We start from the raw sequence: 12,245 nt of genomic DNA on the forward strand, positions 1-12,245 counted from the left end.
TTTACAAAAACCCAAGAGTAATGCTTGTGTAGTCTTCGGGACTCTGAGAAGTCAATGAGAAAATCTAATATTCGTCGCGAACCGCATAGCTGTCCGAGATGTGAGCAAGATGTAACTTTACCCAGGCCGAGGGTTTTACCGAAAATTAACGGGGAAAAGAATGCGAGTCTTTCAAGTTTGAAAACCATGTAACAGTTTGAGATGTGGATAGGATTATCGTATTGATTTAAATAGGAGTCACTTAACTTCAAAAACAAACTTGGCTTTTCAGATCTGGCAGTGTAAAGAAAAATCTGGCTTTGTATTTTCAGGCAATGCAGAATCTCTCATTTAAAAACTTTTACCTGCGTTTTTCAAGAATCTTGTGAGCCCAGTTTTATTAGATCCACAAGGTGGAACTCGCAATTGCTGCTAAGCAAAAATCTTTCGAGACAAAGTTAGTCTTGCAAGATCTTGCAAGATTGAGTTTTGTTTTCGACTCGGTATAACATAATGTGGGACTATATTTTCGTGGGGATGGGGGTATAATGGGAACGAACCCAGTTTTGAATGTCCCAATTTGGTCGCCAAAATAGTATGAATGATATTTCAACACTCTTATTGACTTTACCACTTATCAATTAATTAAGATTAACTGGAATAACGTTGGTTGCATGACTAGACCTTTCCAATCGCTTCCAAGAAGCGCATTCTTTTTGGATATTCTTTTCGAGATGTCCGGCTAAACGCCAAAGACCTTGTGATACGTATGGATACCTATTATATATCGAAACTCCTATGTGTACTAAATTATTTATCCTCTATATCTATAATTATATCATGCGTTTTATAACTAAAAGTTATGACTTCTATTTATTCACCTATATTAATATTCCCGTAAGTCTACTAAATTATTTCATATTTTGTTCATACTAGTTTATCATAAGTAATCATAATTTCATTTAGTTATCTGAATTCAAGTTACTCTGCAAACGCTCTTCATAATCTTAAGCTAGACTTAACAACGGATTCGCGCCGCGTTTCCAATAATCAGAATTCGTATTGCACAAGTAGTTGTGTATTCGCCTAGCAATTCCTATCGTAATCTCAACACAAGTATTCGCAACGCGAATCCTAAGGTATTCAATACGATTAAGTATAACATGGCGCAATCAGCGACAAAGGACAGCGGCAAATCCCCACTTGGAATTCAACCCTTTTGGGAAAAGGCAACACTAGAACCCCCAATTCGCTGGGAGTTTTGGAGAATACAATTGAAACTCGCAATTCTCGCCCGAGAAGGAATTGAAGTGGATCTCCTCTTATTGGACCCCCCAGACCATGTCCTCTTACCTCCTGAACCAGCATATGAAGATGCAGTTGACAACCCGACGGCACAATCAGAGCGAGACCGACGTACCCGCAATGAACAAGCAAAAACAGCGTGGAAGAATCAATGTCAACGAGTTACAGCAGTTGGTATACTTTGCGGTGATAAACCGTGGAAGTTATGTGATCGGAAAGCATCCTCTTTGATGTACTTGAGCTTAGGCATGGAAGGTCGGCGCGTATTCAACTCAAAGAATTCGACCATCAATCTTGAAACAATTTCAACGAAAGATCTTTGGGATATTCTCAATACAACCTTCATTCGGATCCACAATATAACCTTCGATAGACACCTCTCTCACCCGAAAACAGCAAAAGGGAGAACCTATTGAGAAGTTCTATGGACATCTCAAAGAACTTTCGGAAAACTGTGACCTTGGAGATAAAGGAGACACAATCATCCGGGACGTCTTTATCGCAAACATGAAAAATGAAGACATTCAAAGGGAGCTCCTTAAAGAAACAGTAGACCCGGAAAAAGCATTGGCAATAGCGATCAATATCGAGATGGGTACGCTCAACCAATTAAAAATGAATGCAAGTAAAACCGAGTCCATTCAACTGTTAACCAAGTACAACGGATGCGCATCGCAAATGCTACCCCTTTCTCCAATATGAATACAACAGCACGGAAAAAGCCAACAACCTGTCATTTCTGTGGATCCAATTGGACCTCTGACCACCGAAATAAATGTCCCGCTCGGGGAAAAAGATGCAATAACTGTGGTATTGAGAACCACTTCGCAAAAGTTTGCCGAAAGCCTAAAGATCCCAATTCCTACCCAAAACCTAAACCGCGGGTCAATAACGTAGAAAAGGACGATCAAAATGAAGATGTCAATCAGATTTCGGCTAATTTTGATCCTGATTTGGAATCAAACTATTCTTCAGATGAAGATAATTGTGTAGCAGCAGTATCTTCAACAGATTCCACAACTTCAGTGGATGCAATCAATCTCCCCGTAATCCTTGGTAAAACATCAACAAATGTTTTGGTGGATTCGGGCAGCGTATGCACAATAATAAACGAATCCATGGCAAACTCCATCATTTCCCATGATTCAAAATCGAAGTGGATACGCGAAGCGAATCCTAAACAATTGAAAACATTTTCAAACGAACCCATTCATACGGTGGGCATTCTTCAAACTTCAATTCAAAGCAGTAATTGGTACGCAAATCCAATAGAAATTCAAGTAGTGGCAGACGGACATCGTTCTATATTGGGTAGAGATCTGTTTCCAGCTCTTGGACTCTCAATACATCAATCAAGTAACAATGTAACAATTAATCAGCTAGATCAAGAATATTGCCCAATCAAAAAACAGATTGCTATTGATTATCCCGATCTAATCTCCAGAATTGGTAAGTCCAAAGTACATACAGTTCGTTCAAAATTCCACAAACACTATACTCCATCCCACCAAAAGGGCCGTCGTGTTCCTATAAATTTACTAGACAAAGTATCTGCTGAGCTAAAGAAACTTTCTGAACAAGGACACATCGAAAAATTACAAGAGTGTTCGGATAAAAACTACATTTCTCCCATTGTAATCAAGGTCAAAAAGGACAAATCTGTAAAGTTAGCTCTTGATTCAAAAATATTAAATAAAGCGATCCACAAAAACAATTACCAAATGCCAAATATAGATAGTCTTATCGATTCAATCTCACAACATATTAATAATTCAAACCTAGGAGATAATGTCTACTTTTCAACGATTGATCTAAAATATGCCTATAGTCAATTAAAACTGCATCCGGATACCGCACGTCATTGCAATTTTAATATCTTTTGCGGCGATGCAACTGGCACATATCGTTTTAAAACGGGATTTTATGGCCTTACGGATATGCCGGCTGAGTTTCAAAAGGCAATGGATTACACATTGGTTGGACTAACTAACACATACTGTTTTCTGGATGACATAATTGTAGTTAGCAAAGGTACCAAGGAATCGCACCTCAAATACGTGTACAAATGTCTCCAAAAACTCGAATCCGATAACCTTCGAATTAATTTGAGTAAATGTCATTTCGCAAAACATCAAATAAATTGGCTTGGTTTCACATTCTCACAAAGTGGTGTTAAACCTATAGAATCTAAAACAGCGGCAATTGCGGAAATCAAGGCTACAAAAACATTGAAACAATTACGATCATTCTTAGGTAGTGTTCATCACTTAAGCAAATTTATACCCAATCTTGCCAAAATGTGCCATCCTCTTCGGCCATTATTAAAGAAAAACGAAAAATTTATTTGGAATGAAACTCATCAATTACATTTTGAACACATCAAAACTGTTATTGCAAATGCTACGGAAAACACTCATTTTAATCCGACACTGGAAACGCGAATCAAATGCGATGCATCTCGCCAAGGTTTAGGCGCTGCGCTTGAACAATTAGATTGTGAAGGGTGGAAAACAGTAGCTTTTGCGTCTCGTTTTCTTAATAGCAACGAAGAACGCTATAGTATAAATGAACTCGAATTACTTGGGGTGGTGTGGGCCATTGAATATTTTAAATATTATTTATTTGGGAAGACTTTCACAGTTTTAACAGACCACAGAGCACTTCTTTCAGTTCTAAAATCACACCGTTCTAATAAATCCTACAACAGTAGATTAACACGATGGATTGATCGTTTGTTACCATTTGATTTTAACATCGAACATATTCCTGGTACCAAAATGGGCTTAGTTGATTATATTTCGCGTCAACCAAATCAAAACGCTAAAAGTGTCAATCAATACGACGAGGAATTCATGGTAGCAACAATTTCCCGTATTCGCGACGCAATTACATCTTTATTTAGTCACGCGAATAAAATTCCTTTCCAAAATCGGCACATAACCAGTAATTATAACCAACAAGTAAACAAGACGCGCGTCCACAGTTGCAAACCTGCTAAAATTAGCACGAATAACTCAAATACCTCAATTAATCCACTCATTCCTCGAGCACAAGTAAACAATTACAATTCTGAATTCATTTCCAACTTTAATTGCCTTGCAAATCAATTGATTAAAAACACTACTGCATCCGCATCACGAATCCAGTCAAATAAATTTAATTGTAATTCAGCCGCAAAAACAGAAAATAAAGTGAACCACATAACAATGTCCGCAAAAGAAGTGCCTCAATCTAACCCCCCAACTCCTACTACTGCTCCCAAAGTAACTTTCCGCACCCAATCAACCCCTATAGCGACAACCAGTACAAGCCCTAACATTCACACCCCAATTTCATCATCACCCGAAATCCAAGACATTGAATTGTCCAAAGAGGAAATTTTTGAAAGCAACTTAAACCAACTATTTACAAAATCCTTCTTAGCCGTCTTAACAAGTAAGGACGCAGTATTAAAAGAAATTAGAGATTGTGTCCTCCAAGATGACGAGAACCGCTGTAAGGAAGTTAGCCCCTATATATATTCGTTCTGGAAGGACCTTCACGTGAGGTCCGGTTGTTTGTGTGTGGATGAGCGCGTGGCCATACCCAATTCGATAAAGGAAGCGGTACTGGAATCCATACACATGACCCACCCTGGTAGTTGGGGCATGATTTCATTATCTCAGTATGCATGGTGGCCATATATGCATAGAGAGATTCTAGCCAAAGCATCAGACTGCGGTCCATGTACAGATATTGGTAAGAATTTGAAACCTATTATACCAAAATCTAAATGGTATCCTCACAAGGCTTGTCAAGAACCAAATGAAGAAATTCAAATTGACTTTGGGGGCCCGATAACAAATGATAAAGATAAAGATATTTACTTTCTGTCATGTATAGATAGTTATTCAAAGTATCCAACAGCTCGAATTTTTGAACATGCAAATGGGACAAATGTGGTAAAATTTCTCCGCGATTATGCTTATACTCATGGAATCCCGCGAACAATCCGTCTAGATCAAGCTACTTGTTTAGTAGGTAAACAAGTTACAAACTATTGTAATGAAAATAACATTAACATTCTCGACGCGCCAGTCTGAGACCATAGAGCAATTGCATTAGTGGAGCGAATGGTACAGACAATTAAACGGCGGTTATCCTGTATGAAAACTGAAAATAAAGATTCATTTTCTACATCTAAAGCAATTAAACAGATAGTTTTTGACTTACGAATAACAAGACAGAAAACAACACAGATAACTCCATTCGAAGCTCATTTTGGTCGTCTGGTGAATACTCCGTTGCGTAATATTAGCACATGTCCATCAAGTCTAAATTTAACATATGAAAAAATTATTAATCACTATTTAGATGCTGATACAGTTCCTGTAGCCAAATACCTCGATGATGCTGGATGGGTCAATCCGGAGAGAAGCGATCTGGAAATTGAGACGGCAATGAATAAAGCACAACAAGACGCAGGCCTCCGGTACCGAGACTCAGACGACAAGGAATCGCGGTTCATAATCCACCCCAAACTCACGAACCCCATTCCGAGAACAGAAAAATCATTAAGTGTGAAGCTGGCCAGAAAAATACCAAACAAAAAGAGGGCGATACGACAACTTGCTGGTTTTATGAAGTTTTAAAACCCGGCTCATTCGTCACTAAATCCTCCCCCACGACAACCATAATTAATGAACCGGGGCGAACGCCAGTCAAAGTCAGAGATAGTGATCTGGCAAAGTTTGGCACCAAGGCTGACAGATCTACAAATCTCTGGACGTACGCACAAAGGCGTCCTGCGCCTTATGAACAGACAACTGAAATAAAGATTGCCAAGCACAGCAACGACATTAAAAAACAAAAGCGAGGGGAAATCAAAATTCGACATCGGCATCGAGACACCACCTCAGTTGTTTCCTCAGTCAATTCAAACGTGTCTAGAGCCCTCACTGTACGCAAACCTACAAAACCACAGCCCAAACGTCGTCGAAATGCAGCTCCAATCAACGACAATGATAACGCGACAGTTCAGGAACAACAATTAATATCAATAGTACCCGCTCCGCAAACGTCTTCCTCTCAAAACCAACAGTCTCAAGACACACATCCCGAACCACAAAAACAACAAGGAACCCGAAAACGAAATCGACCCCAATTCTACGGTTTCACGGACGCGGATATTTCGCCTACAAGTTCCTTGACTTCTACCAGTTCCGGTAAACAGAAAAAACGTAAATCGAAAAAAGAGAAGCAAGAGGCAGCAACCACAAATACAGTAGTAGCCATGATTCAAAATGCGGAACATTCAAGAATCCCATCTCCCCCAAGACCGGAAATTCAAATCGGCCAAGTTTCGCCACCAGATTCAAGAGTTCGATACCATGAATATGAACAAGAGAGAGAACTATCTGTTTGGGATGCAGAAAATGAGATTTAAGTTAAAAACTCAACAAAACTGTCAAAAACTCAATTCATTTATTTAACCTTGTTTCCACTTTTAATCTAAAATTAATGTTAACTTCGCTTTAATTTACAACATTTGCTTTCCTATTGTCAGTTTTACATTTATTCAAGTATTTGCCCTGCGAATCCATTCATTACTGTATGTGCGCTAAATTTATTTCATTTCATGTACGCAGTTTCCATGTTCAGAATTTTGAAGCGTATTCGCTTTGCAATTCCAAAATTATTAAACATTGAGAATTTTATGTGCAGTAATTATCCGTCAAGTGATGATAATTTATATGCATTAACTCACACAGCTTATGTGCAATTGAATGTTCTTAGATGTATAAGCCTCGCATATGCTAAAATTTTCATTGTTAATTATTCTTAAATTTCACATTCGTAGTACTTCTACAACTTTGAGTTCAGTTTTGTTCATCCAACTCGGTTACATGTTTTGTGTTGATCTAAAAATTGTAAATACATTAAAATTTTTTTTGTCACGAGGGAAATGTTATACGTATGGATACCTATTATATATCGAAACTCCTATGTGTACTAAATTATTTATCCTCTATATCTATAATTATATCATGCGTTTTATAACTAAAAGTTATGACTTCTATTTATTCACCTATATTAATATTCCCGTAAGTCTACTAAATTATTTCATATTTTGTTCATACTAGTTTATCATAAGTAATCATAATTTCATTTAGTTATCTGAATTCAAGTTACTCTGCAAACGCTCTTCATAATCTTAAGCTAGACTTAACAACGGATTCGCGCCGCGTTTCCAATAATCAGAATTCGTATTGCACAAGTAGTTGTGTATTCGCCTAGCAATTCCTATCGTAATCTCAACACAAGTATTCGCAACGCGAATCCTAAAGTATTCAATACGATTAAGTATAACAGACCTCAAAAGATCAAAAGACACAGGGAAATTGACCAAATTCTGGACAATCCGCATCACGGGCATCCATTTGACAACTATAAGTGAAACCAGATTGTAACCTCAAACAGCGATTGTAATCGAAGAATTAGACCGCATTCTTCAGTCAAGCACTGCTGGTTTGCCTTCAGTCTATGCTGGTAGACTTACGTCATCAAGTTGAGAGGTATCAAGTGACGTATATTGTGACGAATGAAGAAAACTGAATACGTTTCAACTTTGGATCTGGCGAGAAACTTTTGTAGGGTACTCTCTGAGAAAACAGCTGTTTAGGATACTACAAAAATGAGTACTTGCCCACCAAACGTGGCTTTGACACATTCTTTGGCTTCTATGAGAGTGGAGTTGACTACTACACCCACTCACGCTTCACTGACCACTTCTTCGGACTGGATCTGCACTGGGACACTGCTGCATCCAACACCTCTCAGCCAATCTGGGGACTATTTGGCAACTACACCACCGACATGCTAACACAACACGCTAAGAATGTAAGTCTACTGATATGATTATTTAGTTCACCAGTCTCTTCTGATGCACAATTTGAATATTTTCTATTAAAGTCCCGCATAGAAAGGGTATTTCCTGATACGTCATCTCCCCCTTCCAATACGCTATCATATCACCCCCCCCCCCCCCCCCCGCAAACTATGCATCCTTGAATGGAATTTTTTGTCGGTCGGTATATATAATACGTACGCTAGTTGGAAACAATATGCACATGACATATTTTACTTTTAGCACAGCATTATCTGATCCGGTAATTTTCGAGTTAAAACAATGTGAAAACCTAATAGATACTCCGGTGTGCTACAAAAACTCTTGTTATTTATATGAAGTTTTGAACTTCTCGAGATTTTAAGCGAAAATGAGAAATAGTCATAATGTTTAATTTTTTGTTAATAAATAGAAGAAAAATGTTGCAGATTCTTTGAAAAGACCTTATAATTTTTTCTTTACGTACCTCTCATTTCATCTAAGAGCGTCTAAGTTCTTTCATTATTCAAAGCAACAAAAAGTGGCTTATTATTTAGGGCTGAATTTTCGATGTACTTTGGGTTTCACCTGTATTTGGCGTATAGAAAGTATTTTTTGAAGCATATTTTTATGGCTCAAACATTTTCAATCTTTGTTCAGCCCCGATATTGTGATGCGAAAAGTGGAATCATTTGCACAAATATTGGCACAAACTCTCAGATGTAAGTTATGAGAAAATTGTTCGAAAAACCCTTTGCTGTCTTAATTCTAAACAACAACAAGATCAATGAGCATTTATAAACTTTTACCGTCTTTCAAAAGATACGAACAACGCGATACCTTAAAACAATTAAGTTAATGTAACAGAAACTTGTAGCATGGCATGGGGAACATTAAATTAGTTGTAACCAGCTATAGAGATTACCAACATTTCCGTCCAAATGCAATTCAAGGCACCAATTTTTGGGGTCTTTCCCATTATAGCCCCGAGCTTAGTGGCCAGATAACCTATACCTATAGCCCCCCCCCCCCCCCCAACCATAATGGAAATGCAAAATTTCATAGGGGGCTATAATGGGAAAGTCAATTTTTGCAGGCAAAACGAACATATATTCACGTCACCAACTGTTTCATTCAGTCAATTTTACTTTATTTTTCACCTTATTTAGTTTTGCAGGTCGCATTTTTGCAATGCCAATCTATTTTCCTGTTCTGTCTGAAACTAAGCAATAAAAAAGTTTTTTGTAGTTTATTTGATTCGGTGAACAAGAATTATGGCTTTAAGTTGAGCGTATAACGATGAAATCGAATAGTTAAATTGAAAGATGTGTCGTTCCAGCTGATAGAGTTACGAGACGAGACGAACCCTTTCTTTATCTACCTGTCACATAGAGCAGTACACCACCCAACCCAATGTGACACTGAACTCATAAACAGATTCGGAGGAGTCTGGAATGCGACCAGGAGGAACTACCTCGCACAGGTCGCTTCTGTGGACGACTCAGTGGGCGAATTGGTTCAACTGCTTGAGGGCGAAGGTAAAAAAGTAAAAAAGAAGCTTACTGTACTAATGCGAATAAATATCCATAATTTTATTCATAGCCGCACAGCGATAGCTGGGGCTATTATTGGCCTTCTCTTGGTTTTTTTAAGACTCGAAGAGGAGTATTGCTTTTTCTTCGGGTTTTTTTTTACCGGAAGTACTATTCGCTCAGACGCTGTTTTGTCCTAAAAGCGAAAGTGAGTAAAATAGCCGTTTTGATCATGCGCTGCGTTTAGTGAATGACTTTTTGACTTTGAAAAGTTTTTTTTGACAGAATGGCACATATAGATAACCGTTTTTTTGTCTAAGTGGCCCAGTTTTTTTTTATTGTAATCTGGTTTTTTTTGTGGATATAATTTTTATTCCATGCTATATTGAAATGTATAGCATGGAATAGATACCTCGGAAATAGATACCAGAGTGTTTTGCAGAGCCTGAAAATGAGTATCAAATTCGAAATTGGCACACATTTTTAAGTTTTTAAAGTTAATTTTTGGCTTTTTCTATCAATTTCTTCCTTTTTGGATATTTCAGCCGTCTTTTTTTTCAAAAATTAGTTGATAGGGCAACTTCCTTTCGATATTTCATATATTCAGAGCCTCTTTCTAGCTCGATGTAATTTTGCTCTATAAAATTGTACCTATGCTAATCCGATTTAGGTAGTTGTTTTATCTCAGTTTTTTGTTTGTTTTTTGGTTTTAAAAACCAGAAATAGTCTTTCGTGCAAAATCAGGGACTTTAGTGTTTCGTTTCAATGAAATTTCAATCCTTTTCAGGCGCTAATTTTGAAAAAGAGTTAAAGTTTTTTTCATAAAGGCAGTCTTAAAAGTTTTTTGACCATTTTTTGCAACATTTTTCATTTTTTCGGATGCTTGAATTTTGTTTTTGCTTTATTTTGTGCTGTTCTTGAGGATAGTTCTTTGTCTCTGAAGCTGAACAATGAAATGTCCCTGTTTTTCTTTATTTTTTAATTTGTTTTTTAACTTTCAAAAAGCAAGAGTTAGTCTGTTTGTTATGGTGTTTTTTACATTGTATTCATATTCCTCACATTTTAGTTTGTATCATTCTAAATTTGTCCTGGCACCTACATTTATATTCGTTATATTGATTTTTTCTTCTGTTCCTTAGTTTACAAATCTTTTCTTTGCTTTGCAATCAATTTCATTGAACATAAGCCAGTACTGAGAGTTTGCTAGAAAACCTTTCCCAAAATTTCCACTTCTCACTAATCATAGCAATTTTTTTGCGGCCTTGGTATTATATTAAAACGATTTTTTGCCTTTGAAGGACGAATTTTTGAATTAGTAAGAAATCATAGTGTCCAGCATATATACAACAAGGAAAAGTTTGTTTTATTTTTGTCTTAGTTGCAGTGATCAGAAATTTAACTGTAGCGGTTTCTTGTTTCCTTCATTTGAGCATTCGATTTTGAAAAGTTTAACTTAGTTTTTAAGATTATTATCTGCCGTTTTCTTTCGCAATCTTTTTGAAACTAGAATCGTGATTTATTTGATGGCAATTGATAGCCTTGTCAGCTTTTTGAGCCTATCAGTATTTTGACCATCCTAATTATTTCAGGATTTTTTATTTCTACCAAACGTTTTCAATAATATAAAATTTTGCTGCACTTTATTGCTCTTGGTGACAGTGAGTTAAATTTAACAAATTTTTGAACTAGACCTTGGTAGGTAAGGAGTTAATGGTCTAATACAAAAGTTAATGGCTTCAGCTGCAATAACGGTTCTTCGTGAAGTTTTGACGCTTCGAATTACTTCCGGAATTCTTCCGGCTCTGTTTTTTTATTTCATCGTCACGGTTTTTGGTACGTACCTTATTACGTCACAACCACTTCAAATCTGCTTTTTGTTCATGCGTTTATGCAATAGCAACTAAATTGCGTGAATGACCTCATTTTCGGCTCTTAGTGAAGCGAGTTTTTTGTGTTCATGCGCTTGATTAAATTTTTAGTCACATTTGACATACCTCACTCTCAAAATGACCTCCTAACTTTGAAATTGACTTTTATTTGCTTTATTTCAAAGAGATAAGGTCAAATGGGTATGTGCCACTTTAAATGAAGTTTATTTGAGAGCAGCTAAAAGAGGTAGCAAAAATTTATATCATAGCATATCAGCCTTCAGTGGAAAGACAAATTTTTGGTCTGTCTTTTTTACTGTTTTTTTTGAGACTACAGATCTACAAAGCTATACCGGCTATATTCTGGCAGTCTGCCAGCTATGTTAATGAAAAGCTTGGCGATAAATACATATATAAAAAACAAAAGAATATGGTATATGAACAATATATACAAAAGAAAATATATATCAAAAGCACTTTTTATTTTGGCTGTCTCAGTAAAAAGTAACAATACACATGTTGACATATTGTACTACTTTAAGAAAAGGAGCTAGATAACCTGATGTATTGAAACAGATACGTGAAGAGGGCTCTGAATTCTGATGAATGCGCAAAATCCGCTTTTTACGAAAATTCTCTCGTTTCTTTTAGCTCAATTTATAATTATCGTCGTATCTATTTGGCGTATTTAATTGC

The 12,245-nt window shown here is 36.9% G+C and overlaps 1 protein-coding gene across 1 annotated transcript in view; it reads left to right on the forward strand.

Annotated features, from left to right (window-relative positions):
* LOC142351522 (arylsulfatase J-like) overlaps positions 1–12,245 on the forward strand; it is a 33,993-nt gene that overhangs the window by 10,837 nt on the left and 10,911 nt on the right. Inside the window, exons 4-5 of the mRNA XM_075403595.1 lie at positions 7,946–8,163; positions 9,489–9,687. Of these exons, the coding sequence (XP_075259710.1) occupies positions 7,946–8,163; positions 9,489–9,687 (417 nt within the window). The remainder of the gene's footprint in view (positions 1–7,945; positions 8,164–9,488; positions 9,688–12,245) is intronic.

Source organism: Convolutriloba macropyga, chromosome 1 (assembly GCF_964194025.1).
Source record: "Convolutriloba macropyga chromosome 1, txConMacr16.3, whole genome shotgun sequence".
NCBI lineage: Eukaryota > Metazoa > Xenacoelomorpha > Acoela > Convolutidae > Convolutriloba > Convolutriloba macropyga.